This window comes from Pan troglodytes, chromosome 7 (genome assembly GCF_028858775.2).
Source record: "Pan troglodytes isolate AG18354 chromosome 7, NHGRI_mPanTro3-v2.0_pri, whole genome shotgun sequence".
Classification (NCBI taxonomy): Eukaryota; Metazoa; Chordata; class Mammalia; order Primates; family Hominidae; genus Pan; species Pan troglodytes.
Window position 1 is genome coordinate 129,963,922 of NC_072405.2, and position 27,456 is coordinate 129,991,377.

Below are 27,456 nucleotides of genomic sequence, written 5' to 3' on the forward strand. Positions count from 1 at the left end.
ATATTGTCTGTAATCTCTCTCTTTTTTTTTTTTTTTTTTTTTTGAGACAGAGTTTTGCTCTGTCGCCCAGGCTGGAGTGCAGTGGCACAATCTTGGCTCACTGCAACCTCCGCCTCCCGGGTTCAAGCAATTCTCTGCCTCAGCCTCCGAAGTAGCTGGGATTACCGGCACCCACCACAACACCCAGCTGATTTTTGTATTTTTAGTAGAGACGAGGTTTCACCATCTTGGCCAGGCTGGTCTTGAACTCCTGACCTTGTGATCCACCCACCTCAGCCTCCCAAAGTGCTAAGATTACAGGGGTGAGCCACTGCGCCCAGCCCGTCTGCAACCTCTTTTAAGGCAGCTCCATCCCTTTTGATCTCTCCAAATGCAGGGACCAATTATCCTTGCACTACACAGAGCTTTTCACCCTGCCTGGAATATAATAGGAACACAATAAATATTTCCCAAGTGAACTACTTGGCACAAAGAAATTTGACTTGTAGTCCTTCCTCTGTTATTCACTAGCTTTGTCACTGCAAACCCAAGCCTCTTCACTTGTAAAGGGGAGTTAGCAGGCTAAGTGGCTTTTAGCCATATTTTTTAACATTAAAACTTTGTTTCCAAATAAAATCTTAAAATGAGTACTTTTCTCTCTTAGGGTTCCCCGCTTTTTCAGTATTTCTTGTCTCAGGAATAAGAGCATAAATTCTTAGAGAGCAGGGGAAAAAAGCAATGTGCTATAGAGAATAAGGGTTTGGATTCTGTGGCCAGGCGCAGTGGCTCACACCTGTAATCCTAGCACTTTGAGAGGCAGAGGCGGGTGGATTACCTGAGGTCAGGAGATCGATGCCGACCTGGCCAACATGGCAAAATCCCATCTTTACTAAAAATACAAAAATTAGCTGGGCATGGTCGTGGGCGCCTGTAATCCCGGCTACTTGGAAGGCTGAGGCAGGAGAATCACTTGAACCCAGGAGGCAGAGGTTGCAATGAGCCAAGATCATGCCACTGCACTCCAGCCTGGGCAACAAGAACAAAATTCCATCCCAAAAAAAAGAAAAGTTTGGATTCTGGAGTCCCACTGACTTGAGTCTGCCTGTTTCAAGCATGAGACCTTGCTTAACTTCTCTAAAACATGAGTTTCTTTTAAAAAATAATTGTTCTTTTCACACAGGGTTGATATGAAGACCAAATGATGTAATAATGCATGTTAAGCAAGTACCTCAGTGCTAAAACACACAAAATAAACAAATATTCCCCATTACTCTATATATAAGAGAGCAAGGTCTGTGTCATCTGCTATCGTGCTCTCAGCATCTTCTAAAGTGCTGGGCATAGAGTGCTTAGTAGTGACATGGGTTCTAAGAAAATCCCTTTATTTATGGAGAGATTATATGTAAGTAAAGTTAAAAATGTTTCAATCCACCTTTTTCACATTCTTTTTAACCTCATGAGAAAATGAGCAGCTCTTATGTGGCAAAGGGTAGGGTGATTCTGGAAACAGCTTTGAAGGACACATTTCAACCACAATAATAAAGCCCCTCTACTTGGATTGGAAAGCCCCAAAAAGTTGAGCTTTAACTCAATGAATGTGTTTGGATTCAAATCTAAAAGGAAGTTTACACTTGCCGCTGCAAAGGTGTCATCACGTGCTTACCAGCACAATGGAACTCTCTCAGGGAGGAAGCAAAACTGCCATTTCTGTGATTCCCCTTGCAATCATACAACAGTGAAGGGCATTCAACAAACTAGGAAGAGAGGACAACTTCCTCTGCCTGATAAAAGGCTTCTATGAAAAGTCCAGAGCTAACATCATCATATTTAATGGTGAAAGACTGAATGCTTTCCCCTAAGATCAGGAGCAAGACAAAAATGTCTGTTTTTACCACTTCTAGTCAACTTTGTACTTCCAGCCTGAGGAATTAGGCAAATAAGTAAATAAATGAATGCCATCCAAATTGGGAAAGAAGAAATAAAGCTATCTCCATTCACAGATCTTGTATATAGAAAATCCTAATGAATCTACCAAAAATAAAAAGTGAAACTAATGAGTTCATGAATGTTGCTTGATACAAGACAAAAATACAAAAATCAGTTGTATTTTTATACACTAACAATAGACAATCTAAAAGTTAAGAAGAAAATTGCATTTATGGCCGGGCACGGTGGCTCATGCCTGTAATCCCAGCAATTTGGGAGGCGGAGGTGGGTGGATCACAAGGTCAGGAGATCGAGACCATCCTGGCTAACACGGTGAAACCCCGTCTCTACTAAAAATACAAAAAAAAAAAAAAAATAGCCGGGTGTGGTCGTGGGCACCTGTAGTCCCAGCTACTCAGGAGGCTGAGGCAGGAGAATGGCGTGAATCTGGGAGGCGGAGCTTGCAGTGAGCCGAGATCGTGCCAATGCACTCCAGCCTGGATGACAGAGCAAGACTCCATCTCAAAAAAAAAAAAAGAAAAGAAAAGAAAAGAAAATTGCATTTATAATAGTCAAAGGTCTAAAATACTTAGAAATAAATTTGACAAAATAAGTGAGATTTGCACAATAGCCATTAGAGAGAATCACTGAGATATATTAAAGAAGACCTAAATTTGGGAAGATCTGCTTTTTCATGATCGGAAGACATTATTGTCAATATGGCAAGAAAGTGAAAAGATGACCTACGGGTTGGAAGAAAATATTTACAAATCATATAACTGATAATGTTCAAATATCTAGAACATTTAAAGAACACTTACAACTCAGCAATAAAAAGACATATAATCCAATTTTTTAAAAATGATCAATGGATTAGAATAGACATTTCTCCAAAGAAGATACACAAATGAACAATAAGCAAATGAAAGTTTGTTCAACATCATTAGGAAAATGCAAGTCAAAACTGTGAGACACCACTTTACCCCCACTGGGATGCTAAAATTTAAAAGATAGTTAATACAAACTGTTAGGAAGGATGTGGAAACATGAACTGTAAAATGATGCAGTCACTTTGGAAAGCAGTTTGGCAGTTTCTTAAAATGTTAAATATAGAGTTACACATACAACTCAAAAGTTCCACTCTTATGTATATACCCAAGAGGAAGTAAACATACGTCCACACAAAACTTGAACACAAATGTTCACAGCAGCATTACCAACTGATGAATGGATAAACGAAATGGGGTATATCCATACGGTGAAATATTACTCAGCAATAAAAAGGAATGAAGCCCTTATATGTGCTTCAGCATCACAAACCTTGAAAACATTACGCTGGGTGAAAGAAGCTAGCCACAAAAGCCACATGTTTTATGATTCCATTTATATAAAACATCTAGAACAGGCAAACCCACAGGGGATAAAAGGTCAATTAGCAGCTGTCAGATGATGGGGTATTGACCGATATCGGGTATGAGTTTTTGTTTTGGAGTGATGAAATGTCCTAAAATTGCATAATGGTGATGTTTGCACATCTCTGTAAATATATTTAAAACCACTGAAATGTACAGTTTAAAAGAGTGAATTGTATAATATATAAATTATATCCCAAAAAAGCTGTTTTAAAAAAGAACCGAGATTATACCTGCAGAGAAGCAAATTCCAAAGCATCTGGATGCACAGAAAAGGAACATTAACCCTGATTTTCAGTTCTCAGGTTCATGCATTCAATGTTGTCCCCAGAGTCAACCCGGTTATCCTCTGAACCTGATGATTAACAGGAGGACTGATGCATTTGAGTCATGGTGTGGACTGCTCTTAACGAGCCCCTGTGTGTGTGATGAAACCCTTTGCATCCCCCAGAATTAGAAGAACTGGGAGTTTGTCAGAGCAACTTGGCCCTCCGCCATATCTCTTTCATCAGGTTTTCTGTTTCATTTTACTTTTAAATAAAACAGCCTAGAAGAGACCCTAGTTCTTGCGTACACATCTCAAGTATCCTGAAACTTAATGGCAACAAACTGTAAACAGAGTTTGTGGGGCAGTTGTGAGAATTTAAGAACAATAATACCTTTCATTTGGAGAATACTTCTTTTAAAAAAAAGCCTTATGAACTAGAGTTAATGTCAGATAGATCAAGGCTCACTCACTCTTCCAACTTTGCAATCAATAAAACAGAAAGGCTGTCCATAGATATGTCACAGAGCTAAAGGACCTCTGACAGGGAGATCAGGACAGCTCATATGGCAGATGGGCATGTATTATAATGGTTAAATTATAGATAGGGGATTTTTAAGTTGATAAAGAGGGGAAGGGCATTGCAAGCAGAGGAAATTCCAGGAGCAAAGTCTCAAAAATTTCAGAAAGGGAGTAGAGAAAGGAAAAAGCAAACATGTATACATAGTACCACATTTGACATGGAACAGACATTCTTTTAAGTGGTAGCTAGTATTCGGTAATTGTTTGCACTTTGCCAGGCAACCTACTGGGGACATTTACATAGTGCATAATTTAATATTTATAAAACCTTCACAGTATTATCATTGTGAATAGATATGAAAACAACTTCAAATATATCAAACAACTTGCCGAAGTTCAAGTGCCTATTAAGTGGGGGAATCATCTTTTCTCTTGATTTCCCAATAAGAATTACAAAACTGGGAAGACCTCAAAGGAATGGGAAGTTCAACTGTGTGCTGAAAGAAACCTGAGTCCACTAAAGGCAGAGGATCTAGTAAATGTTTGATGAGTCTTGATACTTGATAATGTTTCCTAATTCAGAAGATAATAGGAGCCACAGATTAACCTTTATTGTAAGCTGACCTTCTTGTGACCCCCAAAAAGAATAGGTTGCAAATGAAAAAGTGACCAGAACCTTGGGCATCCTGGACATGTCATTTCAAAATCCTAAGATCTCAGAGAGAATGCTGGTCATTATCAGACAATTGCCTAAATTTTGGAAACCAGAGTTTTCCAAATTCAAATAATAGTGGTTCAATACAGATTTAGTAAGCATCCACTGCAGTATTAGCTAATGCTTATTGAAAGCTTACTCTTTGTCAAGTACCACTTGATATCAAGGATAGTGAGATGAAAGGTGTGTTTTAATTGGGAGATGGTAAAGTATCTTGGTCCATTCATGCTTCTATAAAAAAATACCATAAAGTGGGTGGCTTATATATAACATAAATGTATTTTTCATAGTTCTGGAGGCTGGGAGGTTTACGATCAAGGCACCAGCAGATTCTGTGTCTGGTAAGGACCCCATTTCCTCATAGAAAGCTGTCTTCTCACTGTAACCTCACATTATGGAAGGGTAAGGGTCTCTGTGGGGTCTTTTATATAAGAACATTGACCCATTCATGAAGCCTCTACCCTCATGATTTAATCACCTCCCAAAGTCCCCACCTCCTTATATCATCACCTTGGGAGTTAGGATTTCAAAGTATGAATTTGGGAAGGACATAAACATTCACATCATAGCAGGAAGTCAGCAGTTTGTTAAGATGCCATATCCTGAGAATTGGCTCCCTCAATCTATTCATCCCACATCCAGGCTGCCTTCGTGTCCTGCAGATTTTTTGCAGAAATGGTTACAGAAACAGTTTATAGACTCTGCCAACTATGCTCCTGAGATTGTCATTATGCACATGAGATTTGGACAGCAGAATTGAGATCCCTCTTCCTGTCCCTTTCAGCTGGTTATCTGTGCAAACAAGATCAGAAATGATAGGTTTTCTGCAATATTATTTCAGTATCTATTCTCCAGCTTCCTAAGCATCAAGAGACACCTGTGGAGGTGATAGAGATGGTAGCCTCCTGATTCCTGAATCACAGATGTAAGATATGTTCTTGAACTCAATATTCCAGTGATAGGTAGCTGCCACATACAATGTACCATGGACTGAATCAAAATTCAAAAATATATCGACAGGTTGAAATCAAGAGTTTAAAAAATAAGATCTGAGCGAGACAGCCAGATCTATCTATCTGGGACAACATTCTTGAAGCAGAATACAAAATTTAGTTATACAACTTTGCACTAGGGGAGACCAGCACTAACAGCAATTCTTGTAAAAGAAACCCAGGCATTTGGGTAACCTGCAAGCTCTACAGAAGCCCATGTTTGGCTACCACCCTAAATGACTTCATTTTATCCTAGGCTTCTTTAATAATGATTCCTGCCCACATCCAGGAGGGGAATGTTTCAGCCGAGCCTAGCCAGACTCCATCTAGATTGTGTTCACCTCTGGATAGCTCGTTTTAAGAGGTCACTACAAAACTGGACAGCATTAAGAGAGGCATGACCAGGATGAGGAGAGGTCCTTATCACCCAACCAATTCATTAATTCACTCATTCATTTGTTTATTTACTCAGCAAACTTCTATTGAGCACCTAGTATACGTCAAGCATTGAGGATGCAGCCTCTGCCCCAGCAATCCCACATTTTAGTAGGAGAAGAAAATAACGTCAAGTAGCTGATAAACGATAAAGAAAAAGGAGCACAAGAGCAAGAAAACAGAGGAGTAACGGGTGGAGCTATTTTCAGTTAGGCAGCAACAAAGATCTCTCTAAAGGGATGACATGTGAACAGAGACCCGGATGACATGAGGGGGAAGCCAGGTGTCTTGGAAAAAATAGCAGGTGCAAAGGCCCCGAAGTAGGAGCAGCCCAGTGTGCTCAGTGAGGCCAGTGTGGCTGGAGCGGAGTGAGAGACGAGGCAGCAGTAAGAGACAATGTCAAAGAAGTAATTGGGAGCTAGTTTATGCAGGACCCCTACAGGCCATAATGGAGGCTTCATGTTTCATGTTGGATGTAATGAAAAGCCACTGGAGGGATTTAATCAGACAATGACATGGTCCAATTTATGTTTCAAAAGTTTCACTCTTACTGCTGTTCAGGAAATGGATATTTAATGAGCACGCTTGTGACTGTGCAGCCTGAACGTGTGGCGTAGATGAGGGGAGAAGGTGGGTGTGCATTGCCCTTCCTCAAACGTTTGAAAGTTAACGCAAAATGCACAGGCTTTATTATGCATCTCTCTATATATTTTTTATCTCTCTATATAATATGTAATATAATGGATTACATATTATTATATATCTATAGAAAATATTATATATTAAATATATTATATATGTATAATATTTTATTATATGTTATATTATCTAGAGAGACATATTATATATTATATTATATATTATGTGTTATATATCTATATAACATGTACAGAGATATATAATATTATATACAGAGATATAATATATAATATAAATATCTATATATAATATTAGGTATTCTATATATATTACATGTATTATATATCTAGATATATAACTATTATGTATAGATATAAAAGATATAGCTATATATCTATATCTATATTATATTATAATACTAATACCAATATTATATAGATGTATCTATATATAATACTTAATATATAATTATATATAGAGATATCTCTGTATAATATTTAATATATAATTATATTATATAGAGAGATATATCTATATATTAATATCTAGATATATAATATAAAATATTTATAGTATAAATTTATATTGTTATATTTATAAACTTAATATAAATTTATATTATTATATATAATATGTTATATATTTATTATATATAATAAATATTAGAGTGAGAGAGAGGGTCTTGCTATGTTGTCCAGACTTGTCTACAACTCCTGGCCTCAAGCAATGTTCCCGCCTCAGCCCCACAAAGTGCTGGAATAACAGGCATGAGCCACCATACCCAGGCTCCCATGCATGCTTTTTCTAGGCAAAACTAGAAGTTACAGAGAAGCATATTTTGTCTCATAAAAGAGATAAAGAAATAGTTATAAAAAATGAACTAACAGTCACTATTCAGCAAAGGCTAGGTGGTGGTAGTCAGGATTTCTTAAAAAGTATCTGAATTCAGAAGCACTTTGGCTATACAACATCTAAGCTTCTTTCCAACTCTAAGCATCTACTATTTCTCTGTCTTCTTTAAACTCTCTCAGAGAGCTGAGTCCTCTCCCTATAATAACCAAAAAAGAGTTACTCAAATTAAATTAAATAATCAGAATTTGGTCTTACTTTTTCCTGGATAAATCAAAAGGAAAGGTAAGGATCTTTATACATACCTTGTTCTTACTATTTCACCTCCTGAAGGAAACAGAGAGAGAAAGAAAATATTGGTATGCACAATTTAATGTATGCCAAATACACAGAACACTTGTCAAGGGTAAGCTAAGAAAAGAAGAAAGAAACACATTTCACAAAATCCTATGATGGACTTAAGCAAGAGATGAAGCAATGTTTTTTTGGATTGATCCAGAAGACAGACATACGATAAGCTGACCAAGTTGACCTGACATTGCCTCTCTGACACGTCTGTGTCTCTCATAATCCTTTGTAAACAGAGAGTCACCACATATTTGAAATACAATTACCTCAGATTGCCACCAGAGTATTATGCAAGAGAATGCCAGAAGTTCTGGACCTTATGCTGCCCTGCTAAGCTTCCATTGCTCTTATGAGAGATGCTGTATAACTTGTTAATTGCTGAAAATCTGGACTCTCTGGCTTGTTTAGAATCATGACTTGGATGCTACTAGCTCTATGGACTTGACTGAGTTAGGAACCCTCTCTGGACCTTCATTTCTTCATATGTAAATGAGAATGCATATAATCCCTTCCTCATAGGGTTGCTGTGGGAATTAAATACAATAATCCATGTAGCACTAATTGCTAATAATAGTAGCCACCATATTTCGAAGAACTAAAATGTCACAGATGTTGTACAGAGATTATCTTACTGAATTCTCTCAACAGTCTTACAAAATACATACTGGTTTCTCTTTTTGCAGAGGCCCACAAAAGTTTAAGTAACTGGCCCAAATTTACATACCTAGCACGGGACAGATTCAGGTCATTCAAATTCAGGTCCGCCCAGCCAGAGCCCAGTTTCTAGGTATTTCTTGCAACAGCACACTATGCAATGGGACATTTAGTTTTATTGCTATTAAAAGAAACTCCTCCGATCTCTCAAGTGAGGGGCAGTTGAGAAGTTTTTCCCTAGTCCCTTTAAAAGTTCAGAAGCAGAACTGATTCTCTTACGGACAGTTTCTCATTTTGCTCCCAGCTGCAGGTTGGAGCCACTATACCAATACTGTCTTTGTGTCATCTGACTGGTGCAGCTGGTTTTGCATGCCTTCTAAGTTTGGGGCTGGGTAAATCTTGATCACAGACTTGTAGCCTATGGCCTCATGCGATAAAATATTTTGCAAAAGATGCTGTTTTTCTCCTTTTTTCAATCTTCCCTCCCTTTCTGCAGCTATTTCCCTTTCCTCCTAAGAATTGATAAAAATTCAGAAACCCTTATTTTTGCAGTTAATCTCATATGACCTTACTATTGACAATGGCCTGGTTGTTTCTCCCAACTACAACACAATTGATGACATGCCAGTGCTAAGAACAAGGATCACCGACTGACAGAGCTGGGAGCGATCTCTCTGTATTCGTTCCTCTCACGGCACCCACCACATTCTAATCATAATAATGATACTAAGCGCAGTAACAACTACCATGTACCAAGAGCCTACCATTTGCTGAACATTTAACATAAGATTGACCATTCATTTATTTCCTTGTCCACTTATTTAAACAGCAGCATACTTTATTGAGAATCTACTATGGCCTAGGCACTGTTCTAGGCACAAGAGTCCAGTAACTAACACAAGAATCCAAGTCCCTGCTCAGAGAGCTTACATTTTATTGGATGGAATAAAACAGAAAATATATAAATATATTAGCTGGTAATGACAGAATACAGTTACCTCCTGAATTACACAAATAAGGCAGTTAGAATTATCATATTTTATAGGTGAAGAGTTTGAGTAATTTGTGCAGTCACCACATCAGTGATACAGCAGGAATTTGCTATATTCTGATAATAACAGTAGTCAATATCACAGCAATGATTATAATAGTTACCATCTATTAAGGTAGTTATAGAATTGCATGAAGTATTTATATAATATCGTTTTTTTTTTTTTTTTTTTTTTTTTTTTTGAGATGGAGTCTCATTCCATTGCCCAGGCTAGAGTGCAATGGCACTATCTTGGCTCAGTGCAACATCTGCCTCCCGGTTTCAAGCGATTCTCCTGCCTCAGCCTCCCGAGTAGCTGGGATTACAGGCACCCACCATGCCTGGCTAATTTCTGTATTTTTAGTAGAATCAGGGTTTCACCATGTTGGCCAGTCTGGTCTCGAACTCCTGACCTCAGGTGATCCACCCTCCTCGGCCTCCCAAAGTGCTGGGATCACAGGCATGCGCCACCGCTGCTAGACTATAATCTCATTTTATGAGTGAAGAAACCAAGACGCAGAAAGATGAAATAATTTGATCAAGGCCACATAGTCTGTGGTAGAGAAATGATTTAAACCCAGTCTGCATCGTTCAAAGTCCATGATTTTTACGCCATACCATGCCTCCTCTATTGAGTTTGTTCTATTGGAAATTCTTCTTACTAAACTGAAAGTTTCCCAAGAACAGAGATTTCATCTCCATCATCTCCCGAAAGTTCTACAATATCTGGCTTAGAAAGTGTTGAACTTTGTATGTCGAAGTCTGCCAATTCTAATTTCCAGTTCTTCTCATCGTCCCTTAGCAGTGGGCTGCAGCATGTAATTAGCGATGCGGTCAACATGACTTTTGAACACCAGAGTGCTAAAGGACTTTCAAAGTTCACGATGCAATAGCAACATGCTAGCATCAGCCTAACCTCTCTGAAATACCCGCATTCCCAACCAGGCTTGTGACCTGGACAGACATGTGTGCCTCTTTATTAGACGTGTGTTTGTCTAGGAATGAAAGGAATCAACAAGTGGGATGTACATGCCCTGCATTTCAATGAGAGCTGTCATCCTATGGCGTGAAGGGGGCATTGTGATGAATTGGAAGAGTGTGTGGACTCTTGCTGTCTTGCCCCAACCTCAGGCTAACAATGCTTTTCTCAGCATTCCTCAGCATTGGTGCTCACAGCTGCACAATAGGATTTTGCCTTGTGCATTTACACACACAACGTGGCTAAGCCATAGTAAATGATTAGAATGGGTGAATGAATGATTTTTTGTCTTGTTGCTGTTCAAGTTCCTTCACGGCAACACAATACAGTTACGTATAGATGCTTGCAGAGGAAGTTTAATGTTTTTCTTAAGATTTAGTGACAAGTAAACAGTTTTTAAAATAATAACACGTAATATCGATTATGTGTTTACTATGTGCCAGGTATTGTTTTAAATACTTTAAATTTCTTTTTTCAAAAATTGTATTTCAGATTCAGGGGGTCCACGTGCTTGTTTGTTATGTGGATATTGCCTGTGTAATGGTAGGGACTGGGGCTTCTGTTTTTGTTGTTCTTTTAGACAGTCTCAGCTCTGTCGCGCAAGCTGGAGTGCAGTGGTGCAATCATAGCTAACTTCAGCCTCAAACTCCTGGGCTCAAGGGATCCTCCTGCCTTGGCCTTCTGAGTAGCTAGGACTACAGACATGTGCCACCACGCCGGCTAATTTTTTTAATTTTTTGTAGAGAAGAGGTTTCACTATATTTCCCAGGCTAAAAGCAGACATTTCCTAGAATCAGGCACATCTAGGTTCAAACTTCAGCACTGCCACTTTACTAGCTGGCTAATTTTGGAAAATATAACTCCTCCTATTTCTCCACCTCTGCTTTCAGAGGATCCTCGGTTCTCAGACCAGACAGAGACCTTCCCTGACCACCTTATCCCCTCCCATTCATCCTTCTCTCCCCTGTGCTTATGCCTTGAGCACTTACCCAACTCCTGACATTCTGCACCCCAGGCCACAGGACTATAAGCCCCACCAGTGTAGACACCAAGTCTATGTCCCTCCCATTAAGTCCCCAGACCCCAGCACTGTCCCTGGCACACAGGGACGTTCAACTAACATTGCTTGAATAATTTAACAAAGGAAGAGAATGCCGAAGAAAGGGGAAGGAAAATATAACTGGAGTGTGGAGGGTTGAGGCAGAGGAGAAAAGGGATCAGGCAACTGCCTGCAGCTTTATTCTCTGTCAGTGGCAGCAGGGTTGCTGGGCCCTTCTACCTCCATCCCTCCCCAGCCTGGGCACCCAAGACCAGACTTCTTGGCTGGGCACAGTGGCTCACACCTGTAGTCCCGGCACTTCGGAAGGCCAAGGCAGGCAGATTGCTTGAGGCCAGGAGTTCAAGACCAGCCTGGGCAACATGGCAAAACCCCATCTCTACAAAAAAAATACAAAAGTTAGCCAGACGTGGTAGTGTGCACCTGTAATCCCAGCTACTCAGGAGGCTGAGATATGAGAATTGCTTGTACCTAGGAGAGGGAGGTTGCAGTGAACCGAGGTGGTGCCACTGCACTCCAGCCTGGACTACAGGACAAGACTCTGTCTCAATTAAAAAAAAAAAAAAAAAAAAAAGCCAGAGTTCTTAAGAATTTTCTCTCTTCCTAGTGCAGTACTAATCCCTAACCCTAGAAAAATAACACTATTTTCTTACCCCTGTTCCAAGGCACCCAAAACATGCTGGAAAAATTACAAAACCCTGCTGATGTTATCCACACACATTCATGCATTCATGAGGCTTCACTTCAGCAAAGCCTCCAGCCTTCCCTGCCAGGACTTTGACTACATCATGTCCATCCATTGACTAGTTCATGGACAATGTCTTGAACCTTCCATTCCCAACCCTCTCAGGGAACAACTTTATCTCCTAATCTCGTCAGATGATCAAGGCCATTCTAATATGCTTAACACACCACACACAGATTTTATTCCTTGTGATTCCATAAGAAAATATGCTTCAAAGGGTGAAGAATATTGGTGAAAAAACTGATTGCTTTTCTTTCTTTTGCCTAAGGATCAAATTATAGATGGAGGTGTTTCTGAGGAAAATTGCTTGTCTTGTATTAAGAAGGCCATTTTCTGGCAGCCCTGACTACATTTTTAATCAATCTGGAGTCACTGGGAATGGATACTGGGACTATAAATATCAGGGGTAACAATAATAAGAGGTTCAGGGTCCAGCAATCACTGGATAAACATCTTATCTCACCACAGGCCTTTTCAAGGCAACCCTGGCTGGCCAAGGGACTAAGAAATGTGGACAGGCCAAAGTATAAGTATAAATATAAATATTGAGAAGCTGAAAATGTATCTCTCCTAGCTATCGTCTAAAAAGGAGGGGCCACTGTGCTGTAGAAACTTCCTAGTGGAGATGTTCTAACAACCAGCCACAGGAGATGCTTTGGTTAACAACCTTTCCACACTCTTTGTTTTCATTTCCATAGACGTCCTTACTTTGAAAAAACAGTTATTTGAAATTAAAATAACAAATGTCTTGTGGACCACATGTCAAGTGCTCTTGTAATTTCTTTTCAGACATGATCTCATTTAAACCTGGCAACAATCATGCACATAGGTACTATCATTATCTGTAATTCATAGGGGTAGAAGCTGAGATATAGAGGAATGTATTGGGAGAGCTGGGATGTAAGCAGTGTGGCCCCAGAGCCTGAGCACTTTACCACTACACCATACCATCTGTCTTGTCTTTGAAAAGGACAGTATTTAACAAGAAGTCACAAATCAGTTTCCCCTTTGTTTATCAATTTAGGACAAAGGTAACAAACAACCAGCCCCTCTTGGGTCAGCTTCTGAGCAGAAGCTTTGGAATTCAAACAGATCTTAGTTTGAATTCTAAGAACCGTGAGACCTTTCTCAAGTTTCAGTTTTCCATTTGTTTCATTCTAAAAATGAGAATAACAGTACAGCTTCAAAGAGAGTTTTGAGCAGTTGTAGGCAAAGTTTCTGTAAGGGGCCAGAAAAGCATTTTAGGTCTTGTGTGCCATCCAGCAATCTCTGTCACAGTGACTCAACTTGATGTTGTAGTGCGAAATTGGTCATGAACTGTATGGAAACAAATTGGGTAGCTACGTTCCATTAAAATTTTATTTACACAAACAGAAGGCAGCCGCACAACAAAGGAAACCTTCAACAGAGTGAGAAGACAACCCAAGGAAATATTCACAGAAAATATTTGTAAGCCATACATCTGATAAGGGCCTAAGATCCAAAATATACAATAGCAAGAAAACAACCTGATTTAAAGATGAAGCTGGAAACCATCATGCTCAGCAAACTAACACAGGAACAGAAAACCAAACACCGCATGTTCTCACTCCTAAATGAGGGTTGAACAATGAGAATACATGGACACAGGGAGGGGAACATCACACACTGGGGCCTGTTGGGGGCTGAGGGGCAAGGGGAGGGAGAGCTTTAGGACAAATACCTCATGCTTGTGGGGCTTAAAACCTAGATAACGGGTTGATAGTTGCAGCAAACCACCATGTCACATGTATACCTATGTAACAAACCTGCATGTTCAGCACATGTATCCCAGAACTTAAAGTAAAATAAAAAATAATGGTTGAAGAACCTGAATAGACATTTCTCAAAAGAAGATATACAAAAGGCCAACAGGTACAGGAAAGGCGCTCAACATCACTAATCATCAGGGAAATGCAAAGCAAAACCACAGTGAAATATCACCTCGGACCTGTTAGAATAGCTACTATCAAAAACAACAATAAAGAAAGACAACAAGTGTTGGCAAGGGTGTGGAGAAAAGGAAACCCTTGAGCACTCTTCATGGAATTGTAAATTAGTGCAATCATTAAGGAAAACAGTGTAGGGACTTCACAAACAATCAAAAATAGAACTGCCATATGATCTAGCAATCCCACTACCAGGTGTATGTCCAAAGGAAATGAAATCAGCACGTTGAAGAGATATCTGCACTCCTATGTTTATTGCAGCATTACTCACAATAGCCAAAATATGGAATCAACTTAAGTGTCCATCAACAGATGAACTGATAAAGAAAATGTGGTATATATACACAATGGAATACTAGGCAGCCTTAAACAAGAATGACAGCCTGTCATTTGCAACAATCTGGATGAACCTGGAGGTCATGATACTTAATGAAATAAGCCAGGCACAGAAAGACAAATACCACATGATTGCATTTATATGTGGAATCTAAAAAAATCAAACTTATACAAGCAGAGAATAGGGGTGGGAGAAATGGGAAGCTGATGGTCAAAGGGTACAAAGTTTTAGTTAGAAAAGATATCTTATTCCTCCAGGAGGACTAGGTTCTCAAACTCTATTTTACAGCATGGTGACTAGGGCATAATAATGTATTATATACTTGAAAATTGCTAAGGGAACAGATTTTAAATATTCTCATCACCAATGATAAGGATGTGAGGTGATAAACTAATGTTAGTTTGTTTTATATGTATACATTCAACAGTGTATACATGTATCAAAACATCATGTTGTATCTCGTAAATACATACAATGTTTTATTTGTCAATTAAATAAATAAACAATAAAGTAAATTGCATAGATATATAAATAAATAATTTTATTTAGAATCTAGACCAATGGGTCTCAAAGTGTGAACCCAAACCAGTCAAAATAGCACTACCTGGGAACTAGTTCGAAATGCAAATCCTCTGCCCACACCAGACCTACTGGATCAGAAACTTTAGGGGTGGGGCTCAGCAGCAGGTGTTCAAACAAGCCCTCCAGGTGATTCTGATGCAGCTGAAATTTGAGATTTACAGATCTACATATTTCTATTCCTAATAGGGCCCTTTCCTAAGACTGTTTCTGTGAACCAGCTTTTTCTTTTCACTGTCTTTTGCTTTGCAAGTGTGAAACAAAACTTTTACACGTGCTGGAGAAAACAACAAAAACAGGCAGGACAATATCTGGCCTGCAGGCCATAGTTAACCAACCCCTGATTTTGAGCGTTGCAAGAGATAATGCATGGGCTTTGCATGACCCCTAGAATATGTCATTGAAAACGGGTAGTATAGGCCAGGCACAGTGCCTCATGCCTGTAATCCCAGGACTTTGGGAGGCCAAGGCGGGAGGATCACTTGAGGTCAGGAGTTCGAGATCAGCCTGGCCAACATGGTGAAACCCCGTCTCTACCAAAAATATATTTTTTTAAATTGGCCAGGTGTGGTGGCACACACCTGTAATCCCAGCTGCTCAGGAGGCTGAGGCAGGAGAATCACTTGAACCTGGGAGGTGGAGGTTCCAGCGAGCCAAAATCACGCCACTGCACTCCAGCCTGGGCAACACAGTGAGAGACTCTTGTCTCAAAAAAAAAAAAGAAAGAAAGAAAGAAAGAAAAAAGAAAAGAAAAGAAAATGGGTAGTATAATTGTCGTGGTTCCCACGAGATGAGCAGTGCTTTTTCAAGTTAGGTCAAAAAACAAAATCCCAACCAAACTCGAGGAAATTTAACACCTTGTCAGTAACCTCTGAAGTCTTACTTGGGTAAATGCATAATTTTCATAGACTTTTAAAACATCGAAAAATTATTAACACTCCACCCACAAAATTATCTTACAGATAGGGTTGCCAGGTACAATACTTTTTTAGTATTTTCAATATCAGGGATGCATTTATCCTAAAAAAGTATACATTGTTTATCTGAAACTGAAATTTAACTGGGGCATCCTGGGATTTTATTGTTTTTGTCTCTTTTGTTTTGTTGTTTTTTGCTAAATCTAACAACCCTACCTATAGATCTCTTACAGTTTCACCACCTGGGAACCACTGGTTTTATTGCATAACAGGGATAACCTAACACAAGCAATATTTTGTTCTGTCAGGGAGGAAAAGAATTGCATTCTTATGGAATTATCCCCAAGGTTAAAAACTAATAACTCCGCTGTGTAGAAGCCACCGAAACACTCTGAGACAACCAAGTGCTCTGCACTCACGGGTGCCAAGAACAAGCTTAGGTCACCCAAGGGAAAAGTACGATAATCTTGCATTTGTTCCTGCTGATTAAAGTCAAGCAGCTTCCAGGAAAATGTAGGCGTCCCTCATGCCACTATGTTGAATTAATATCTGAAGAGTATTAATGATGGAAAAACTCGAATATATCCAACATATCCAAAGTTTTGCAGTTGGATTTGTGGGTAGTCAAACTGTGTACTGAGAAAGCCTATTTTGTTAGTAAACAAAGCTTCTAAGTGGAGACGAAATTTTCTTTGCAAGTAAACACAGGGGCATAAATCAAGGATTCCTGGTAAATATTTGATAATGATGACGGAGGCAGAGTAGGTGCCCTCAGGCTTCACATATAGTCCAACAAGAGGGCTTATAAAATCATTCTTATGAAAGTTATAAAAATGGGGGAAAGTGGCTCAGCATGCTACAAACTATGTCTTTTCAAACTTCAGAGAAGGAAGATGATATTTGACATGTCCATGAAGACAAACGCATTAAGTTTTAATTAAAAGAGCACAGTATGGGCCGGGCGCGGTGGCTCACGCCTGTAATCCCAGCACTTTGGGAGGCCGAGGCGGGCGGATCACGAGGTCAGGAGATCGAGACCATCCTGGCTAACACGGTGAAACCCCGTCTCTACTAAAAATACAAAAAATTAGCCGGGCTTGGTAGCGGGCGCCTGTAGTCCCAGCTACTCGGGAGGCTGAGGCAGGAGAATGGCGTGAACCCGGGAGGCGGAGCTTGCAGTGAGCCGAGATCGCGCCACTGCACTCCAGCCTGGGCGACAGAGCGAGACTCCGTCTCAAAAAAAAAAAAAAAAAAAAAAAAAAAAAAAAAAAAAAAAAAAAAAAGGGCACAGTATGTCGCATCAGAAGACCCATGTTTGAGTTTCAGTGCTACCACTTCCAAGCTGTGCAACCTTGAACAATTCACTTAGCCTCTCTGAACCTCTGTTTTCTCTCTCTAAAACAGAGAGGATGAGAATTCCCATCTCACACGCTTTGGTCAGGGTCAAGGAGATAATGGAAATGAAAATGATTTGCAAGCCGTGAAACTGCAAAGCACTGTCCCGATCATTTCCATGACGAAGAGCAAACTCTCTGGTGACTAGAAAGTGAAATAATGTTGTACTGAGTGTTACCAGCTGAAACCATGCTAAGGACATTATGCTTTCAAGAAATGTGGGTTAGTTAACTCCATATGACAAAGTAGTGGGTGGCTTACACAATGAAATATATCAGCCAGGCGCGGTGGCTCACACCTGTTACCCCAGCACTTTGGGAGAAAGAGGTAGGCAGATCACTTGAGGTCACAGTTCAAGACCAACCTGGCCAACATGGTAAAACCCCATCTCTACTAAAAATACAAAAAATAGCCAGGTGTGGTGGAACACGCCTGTAGTCCCAGCTACTTGGGAGGCTAAGGCAGGAGAATCACTTAAACCTAGGAGGTGGAGGTTGCAGTGAGCCAAAACAAAAACAAAACAATAACAACAAGAAAAGACAATGAAATGTATCATCTCACATTCTGGAGATGAGAAGTCTGAGATCAAGGTGTCGGGCAGCGGGATTGGTTTCTTCTGAGGCTTCACTCCATGGCTTGGTAGATGGCCATCTATTCCCTGTGTATGTGCCTGTGTCTAAATCTCTCCTTTTTATACAGACCTCAGTCATATTGGGTTAGGACCCATCCTCATGACCTGCTTTAATTTGAATACCTCTCTGAAGACTCTGTCTCTAAATAAGGTCACCTTCTAAGGAACTGGGGATTATGATTTCAACATTTGAATTGGGAGAGGATTCAATTCAACCCATGACAACATCTTTCGTTTATTCTATTAAAAAGTGGTCAAATGGGTTCACAGTGTATCCCAAAGCCTGCTTCTCCTCAGATAAAAATATTCCACTCTACAATGGACACCTTCCTGCTTGTTGGGTCTTTAAGACGATCAATTATTTACTTTGGAATAAGGTTTCAAGTCTGTGGCCTCATACCTTCTCCAAACACCAAAACACTAGGCAGTGCAATGCCCCTCTTTTCACAGAAATGCCTTTATTCTGTGGCAAACATGTCACTTTCCCTTATATTTAGCTTATGAATGAAATTATGTCTCACATTGCTACAAAGGCACTGAAGTTTTTAGATTTCAAACTCAATTTTTTGTTCAAGAAATTTACTTATCAGTTAACAATCCCTTCGGTACTAAGCCTACAGATTGTTGACACATTTCCAAATCGGACAAGGAACCTTCATTAATTTATAGGACTAATATGTATATACACATATGTAAAAATCTCATATATAATTGATATATGTAACATAAAATAAAAATGACATTTTAAAAGCAAAGTTAGCCTTTTTTTAACTCATGCTTTCTTAGTGACTCAATATCCTTCTTTCCATCAATAATTGCCTTGCCATCTTAGAAAAATATAAATGTCCCAGACCAAATGGATGCATAAATGTTTGTCTTGGGAGTTGGTCATTATAGCTCTTTTTGCAACATCAAAAATGTGGAAATAGCCTGATATCAAGCAGGAGTTTGCCAAACAAATCATGAGGCAGCTACATCTAGAATACAATACACCCATTGAAGATTATGTTTTTGAAAAATATATAATGGCATGGGGCAATATTCGTGGTATGCTGTTATAGACAAGCAGGTTACAGAAGGCTATGGACAATTCCAATTTTAAGACTACATACACATAAAAGAATATAGACGGGATATTCATTAATGAATTAATATACTTATCTCTAAATAGTGAGATTGTAGATAATTTTTGTTTCTTCTTTGTACTTTCCTTTTTTGATTTTTTTTCCACAAAATGCATCCATCACTCATATAATGAAAATATGACCTTTTTTAAAAAACGAAAATTTGCCTCTGAAAGATTATTGCTTCAAACAAAGCACCACTCATTCCAATGGGTTACTGTATTTTTCAAAGATCTTAGTATCTTACTCCTAGGAGATGATAATTTAGGGAAAGAGCTCAAAAAAGTATAAAAATAATTATATATTCAGTAATATAATGCAACGTATCGCATTATAAAAAGACAATTTAAAAAGAAAAAAGGCTGGGCGTGGTGGCTCACACCTCTTATCCTAGCACTTTGGGAGGCCGAGGCGGGCAGATCACCCAAGGTCAGGAGTTCAAGTCCAGCCTGACCAACATGGAGAAAACCCATCTCTACTAAAAATACAAAATTAGCCAGGCGTGGTGGCACATGCCTGTAATCCCAGCTACTTGGGAGGCTGAGGCAGGAGAATCGCTTGAACCCAGGAGGCGGAGGTTGTGGTGAGCCGAGATCAGGCCATTACATTCCAGCCTGGGCAAAAAGAGCAAAACTGTCTAAAAAAAAAAAAAGCTTAATGAAGGACTTAGCATTTGATTTAGATTAGGACTTAATGAAAAGGTATATTTTCCAGGAGGTACACAGACAATGGAGAGCAAGGGTATTCCTGACACAGGAAATGGCATAAGTAAACCAACTTGTAGTAAAATGCCTGGTCTACTCTGAGAGTAACAAATAGTTTAGTATGAGTAGTTCATGGGAGTTCTAAAAGAATGTCAGGGGTCGAGGTAGGAAAATCAAGTCGTAGGGCTGGATGGTCATAAAATTTATTGTTCAAACTAAGACCCCTTCAAGCATGAAAAAGGCTGCTGTTGATAGCTGCAGGAAACAGCTAGGACCATACCAGGAAACCAGGACATATGGCCACCCAACAAAGGACTGGATCCCAGGATGCCTTAAATACCAAGCTCAGATACGTGAACTTTATACACAGAATCTTGAAATCCTAGGGTTGAAAAGAAATGTCAATGCCCTCCAGCCTGGCTAACCATATTCCTGCCTCTCCAGCTTTTCCTAGAATTGCTATCAAGCCTTTGCTTAAATTTCTCTGTGACAAAGAACTCATTGCCTTGGGATGCCTGTTAGAAAATTCTTTATTGTACTGAGCTGAAGTGTATCTCCTTGTGTCTCTTATTCATTTGGCTCATTCATTCATTCATCCTGCCCTCTCAAAGACAAACACAATGATTATCTCCCTCCACATTAGAGGGAAAGATAGACATTGTGACCCTCTAAATCCTCTCTTTTGCAGTTTAAATATCCGTACCCATCTTTCCTAGAGCATTCCTGCAGTCTGTCACCGTACTCTTATAACTCCTAATTCGCTTTTGAATTAATCCACTCTTGTCATCTTCCCTGCTACCCTTTTGTTTAGGGCCACCATCTTTTCTTGCTTATATGACACAGTGCCTCCTAAGTGGTCTCTGTCTTACCAGCCATCCTTCCAACTCATTGTTCATACTGCAGCCAGACTGATCTTTCCAAGACCCCAAACCGATTGTGACACTGCCCTGCTTACAAGCTTCATTGGCTCCCCATTTTCGTAAAGATCAATTACAGCTTCAAGAAGGACAGTGTCATGCCATTCTGGCCTCAGCCACCACTCCAGTCTCATTTCTCTCATCCCCTCTCTTGCATTCCTTCTTTAGTCCCTTGCACAGCTCACTGAAGGTACTGACACCTCTGCTTGAAGCCCTCTTCCCTCCATCACCTTCACCTTCCTCATCTTTACTCAGCCTTTGGGTCTCAATTTAGACATCACTTCCTAAAGAATGTTTACCCTGGTCCCATTAAGTCTAGATTAAATATCCCTTCTCAGGTGGTTTCACGAGGACCTAAGCTTCCCCTATCAAAGCAAGTATAATATTGAATTAAAATCACCTGGTTCCTCACCTAACACCTCTGCTCCTTTGTAAATACCGTGAGATCAGGTCTTCTTCAGCACTGTTGTCTCCAGCATCTAGCAGAGTGGTTGCCACATATTAGGTGCTCAAATAATAATAGCCAATACAGTTGCTAATAAATTAATGTGTAGCACCCAGAACTAGATACAATTGTTCTAAATATGGTCTGAACAATACAGAGTACGATGACTATCATGTCTCATGTTCTATACTTTTTTTTTCTTTTTCTTTTTTTTTTTTTTTTTTGAGACAGAGTCTCACTCTGTTGCCCAGGCTGGAGTGCAGTGGTGCAATCTCGGCTCACTGCAACCTCCACCTCCCTGTTCAAGCAATTCTCTTTCCTCAGCCTCCCGAGTACCTGGGACTACAGGTGCTTGCCACCACGCCCAGCTAATTTTTGTATTTTTAGTAGAGACAGGGTTTCACCATGTTGGCCAGGATGGTCTCCATCTCTTGACCTTGTGATCTACCCACCTCGGCCTCCCGAGGGGATTACAGGCATGAGCTGGGATTACAGGCATGAGCCACCGCACCCGGCCTCTAGACCTCTTTTAATACAACAAAATTCTATTTTAAAAGAAACATATCACTATTGATTTTATCATCCGTTTAAATCTCTAAACCTTAACTATATAAAGCTGCCACTTCTCTCTAACTTTCTGTCTCTTCCTCTCTCTCTCTCTTCCTTTCTCAATCCGCTTTCCCTCTCCCTCTACTTCCCACCTGCCCCTGTCATACACATACACACATACCTAGTAATTTGCAATTGAATTTTGGGATCCATGCATAAGACTTTTTATATCCGTCTCTGCACACACACACCCCAAAAATTAAAAGTTAAAACAGATTATAACTTATTGATAACTTTTAGACTCCTAATCCTTATGCCTTTTCTCTTAGCAAATGGGAGCCTTATATTATGCCTTTATAGATATCAATGACGCTGAATAAACAGGAATGAAGACAGAGGCCAGTAGCATGCCACTAAAGACATTCACATGTCAATCCATCTGTTAATCAGCTCTCCTTTAATAAATGCATTCAACCAGTCATTAATCCAGCCCATATGCACTTTTCTAATCCGGAAGAAGATCACAGAATCTGTGCCTTCCTGAAATCAATGTTGTGAACTGATTAAAGTTTATTGAGTATAACCATGTTTCAGGTGCATTCACATACTTTATTTTAGGTAAATCCTCCAGCACCTATTACTGTTTTTTAATAGATAATAAAATCATCTCTCAGAAAATTACACAAGTAGCAATTGCCAGAGCAGGGATGTGAGCCCAGGTCCTGTGACTCCAAGTTCATGGTCATCAGCACACATGATATTGGGATCATCTCAAAAAAGAAAACGTGCCTAATTTGACTTATGCTGACTCCACTATTCGCCACCTACTTCACTCTCCCAAATGTCTGTGGAATTAATTAACTCCTTTGATTAGAGATTCCTAACTGGAGGTTCATTACAACTCAAAGGAGTCTCAGAGTTGACTTGTCATGAACCCACTGAAAGTTCATACAAAGTGCAATATGTGGTGTATCCTGCATTTTTTTCTGAGAAGAGTAGTGTGTATCTATACCTGAAAAGGACCTTGGTCTCAAACAGTTTGAGAACAACTTCAAGTTTAAATAACTCCCTATCAAATTTAATCATCATTCACCTTTCTGTCTGAAGGTTTAGATTGCACACATCTCTCTTTTTAGGAAATCAAAACTGCATTTTCTTATCTCTAGCATCCCAAATTCTCCATCACTTTCTACAGAGTTTTTAGAGGGCTTGCTTGCCCACTGGCCCATTCTGAGGTTCTGGATGCCTTCTCTGGATCAAGCTTATCCAAGGACTCTTACAAGCCCACCTATCTAGGCCTTTAGTGTCCTTGTCCCATGCCAGGTTCCAGCCTAAAGAGGACTCCTTTGCCTTCACAAAGTCAACAGAGCCAAAACTGCAAAAGGCCTTTCTTGCAGCTCTTTCTTGGGGAAGGTTAGGATAGGTGCAATAGCAATAGGAGAAGCCCACCTGTTGAGATGTGAATTAGAGAGGGAGCTGATAGACCCACAGACTCGAGGCATTATTCTCAAATATCCAGAAAGTCTAAACCCTTCCATTGCTAAATAAGTAGAAAACTATGTTTTCCCTGATAATCATGCTTAACCTTTATTCCTTAGCATATTATAGATGATAATTTCCTGAAAGCTTCTGTATCTCTGTCATCTAATTCAATGCTTAAACATAAATGGTCATTCACAAAAATTGCACAAAAATTCATTGAGCATCCCACCTGGGTCTAAGCACTAACTGTAATGATACTAAGACAAAAAGAGTTGATCCCTAAGGACTGGTGTGGGATGGACAAGTAAATAGATACTTGTAATAAAGAATGGTAAGTGCTCTGACCCACAGAAATAAAGGAAGCTCTGGGGGAACAAGAGAGGGCCACCTAACCCATTAGGAAGGATGATCTGCATCGTTTCCAAGAGAAAGGGGCTTTCAGCTGGGTCTAAATAAAAACAGAGGTTAGACACAGACCTCACAGATGTACAGAAAGAAAGTCTTATTTAATAAATAGTTTAACATGCCTAAATTCATATATGATATGGACAAAATGTATATAAAATGTACAAAAATGGTGCATAAAATGTGGAGAGGGAGTGAGTAGTAAGATATAACAATGAAGAGGAAGGTAAAAGGCAAGTTGGACAATGTGTATCCACCAAAATTATTCTTGAAAGAAAATAAAAATGGGAATCTGCTGAAGACTTTTCCAAAATGAACTGCATGATCATATTATATTTTAGAAAGATCATTTGATGCAGTCTGGGCACGGTGGCTCACGCCTGTAATCCTAGCATTTTGGGAGGCCGAGGCAGGCAGATCACTTGAGGTCAAGAGTTCAAAACCAGCCTGGCTAACATGGTGAAACCCCTCCTCTACTAAAAATACAAAAAAAAAAAAAAAAAAAAAAAAAAAAATTAGCCAGGCATGGTGGCAGGCACCTGTAATCCCAGCTACTTGGGAGGCTGAGGCAGGAGAATTGCTTGAACCCGGGAGGTGGAGGTTGCAGTGAGCTGAGATTGCACCACTGCACTCCAGTCTGGGCAACAGAGCAAGACTCCATCTCAAAAAAAAAGAAAGAAAGATCATTTGACACAGTGCAGAAACAAAATGGAGGTATGGGCTGGGCAGGACTGGCCCCAGATGAGACTAATGGGAAGTTGCGGCCAGAATGGAATTTGAGGGAATACTGGCCGTAAGTATAACAGTGGTGGGGGAGGTGGAGACACAGGTATGTGTATGAATTATACTCAGCAACGAGATCAGACAGGGCTTGGTGATGATTGTCATGAATGAAAGGGAAGAAGTCACCTAGGGTGATTCTGTTGTGTCTGACTTGGACAACTTGAGAAATGCCATTTAAGCAGTGGCAAAGAAAAGAGGAAGAGCAGGCCTGGGAGAAGAAGGGAGAAGACAGATCCAGGTCCTAACTCGGTGATTTTAAGGTGCTCTATGGAACATCAAAGTAGAGACTGGAATTTTAGGAGAAAGATTAGGCTACGTTTGGGAGACACCATGTATATGTAGTGGTTAAAGCCGCTGGAGTGAATGAGATTATCCAGAGAGACTGCAGGATGACAAGGGAAGAGAGTCAAGAAGAAAGAGCAGTGCACACAAACATTTATGAAGTGAAGCCCTTTAAGTATTAAATTGTAACTCAAAAGGTCAGACGGAAGCCCGGGAAGCATGGGATTGCAGCATCCAGGACAGAGTCAAAAAGAGAAAGGAAAGGACCAATAGTTCAAAATGACACAGAGACTGTGTGTGTGCGTGGGAGGGGGGGAGTTGAAAATGCTCTATGGTTTTGCTACAAGGAGGTCTTCGGCGGCCTTGCCAAAGGTTGGCCCTCAGAGGTGAGGGCGGACGCCAGGTGACTGGGTGTGAAGGAGGAAACGGTAGTGAGGACATGTCGGGAGACAGCAAAGGCCACCCACTCTTTCAAGGAGTTTGGTGGGAAGAGGAGCAGAAAACTGAGGTGGCAGCCAGAGGTGACCAGTGCGGGGGAAACCGGAAGCTCCATTAAATACCTGATGAGCAGAAGTGCAGAAAACCTGTGCTCCGTGGAACTGGGTATGTGATAAATACATAAGCAATACCAGAATCGGGTTCCCTCTCCATCCTGCTGGGCACTAGAGCGGCTTTTGTTTCCATCCCCTCTATCAGTGAGAAGCGGCTCGTGCTTCACTTGTTAAAATGAAACCAGAGTGTGGAAGCCCAGCAATCGCTGGAACCCTTTGACCCCCGCTCCGCACCTGAAGACCGGCTGTGCCCACTGCCCTTGCGGACGCTCCCCAGTGTTCGCCCTTGGAGATTTCCAAGTCCAGATCTAAAGCACCCATAATCAGTTAAGACCCAGGGCTCCCTCTAGTCTTATCCAAAATTAGCCAGATCCGTTTGAAAGGCTTGTTCAAATAGAAAAGGACAAAGGACCAAGAAACTGGCTGTGCCGAATTGTGCACGTCAATCAGCATCTTTGTGGAGCCTGCGATCGGCGCGTTGTGGGGAAGGGGCTCCCTCCTTCAGGGAGATGATTCTGTCTCCTGGAGGCAAGTGTGGGAGTCCAGAGGACATTACTAAACATATTGTTTTAAAAATCCCCGTCCTTCTTGCCAAGCCCCTGTCCCACAGGTAATAAACAAGAAGCCGGGCCCGTCTCGCCGCCCAGGAGGGCAGAACTTGCAGTGCCCTGCGGCTGGTAGGGCTGAGGGTCGCCCGCTTGCAGTCTGGAGCCGTGGTGAACCGAGAGTCCTGCAAGTTGGACCGGCTCGCTTTCCAGAAACCAGAGACAAACTCGATATTTACAAATTCATTCTCTGGCAATGAAAACTTGAAATGAGTTGAGCTCCGCATTTGCGCGCCTGCAAATTGCTCCAGCTGAGTGCACGGGAACACAGCCCAACAGGGACTGTTTTCCGGCAAACCTGGAGGCCCTTTGCAAGGTTTCTCTGCTTGACAGAATGGCAGCTGTGACCTGGGAGCCCAAGCAATGGAGGACGGGTAGAGAGAGGCGCATACCGTACCCGATCGGCGTGGCGGGTCATGCTGCGGGAGTCTCGGCGTCTGTTCCTGCCCGGGCGCTGCGGACGCGGCCTGGGCTGCAGCCCCGCGACCTGGGAGCTGTGCTCGGGACGGCTGCTGCGGACTGCTCTTGTTTGCACTGGCCGTTTGCTTTTGGGATTTCTCCAGTGCAGATGTAGTCAGGGGGCCGCTGTCCCGGGGGACAATGATTCCATTGGAAGCTGGCCTTTGACAAGACACACACATGACCTTTGACTAAAATGGCTTTGGAGAAGGAAAGTGTCGGGAGGCTGAAGACGGGGCGTCCAGCGCCGCCATCCACATTCCCACCCCCGACAATGCCTAGTTAATTTTTCATCTTTCAAGGAGAACCTCTGTGAGGTTTGGTTTGCCGTTTCTCTTTCATTCTGTAGGATTCAGTCTGTTTCCAAAAGGATTTCGCAGCACAAGTTTCCTGCTGTGTTGTTAATGCATTCCCTGAACTAGCATTTCCAGGTCAAACAGGGGCAGGCCTATGCTGTTTAAGTTCCTCTGACGCTCTGGAAAATATCACCACCATTTTTTTTTTCTAAAACACGCTACAGTTTACAAAGGGCTTTTCACAATCATGCTGTCATTTGGCCTCCCAAACAATGCCGAGGAGGCTCTCCTACTACTGCCATTTTACACATAAAGAATTAGAAGCTCAGAAAAGGATTTGCCCCATCACCCAACCAGAAAGTGAAATCCAGGTCTTCTTAATTGGCATCCAGTCCACATCCACGAAACCACCCACCACCCTGCTGAGTGACCCACACTACTAACGAGAACACAATTAATATAAAGCAATAGTAGCTACAGT

At 40.8% G+C, this 27,456-nt stretch overlaps 1 protein-coding gene across 4 annotated transcripts in view; it reads right to left on the minus strand.

Annotated features, from left to right (window-relative positions):
• ENPP2 (ectonucleotide pyrophosphatase/phosphodiesterase 2) overlaps nucleotides 1-27,082 on the minus strand; it is a 116,940-nt gene extending 89,858 nt beyond the window's left edge. For 3 of the 4 annotated variants that reach the window (XM_054656971.2, XM_024345261.3, XM_016959803.4), the window contains exon 1: nucleotides 26,618-27,057. In XM_054656971.2, the coding sequence (XP_054512946.1) occupies nucleotides 26,618-26,638 (21 nt within the window). In that variant the 5' untranslated portion in view covers nucleotides 26,639-27,057. Of the gene's footprint in view, nucleotides 1-26,617 lie in introns of all 4 variants that reach the window. The other variant, XM_024345263.3, reaches the window with a different exon arrangement.
• Nucleotides 27,083-27,456: the final 374 nt, after the last annotated feature.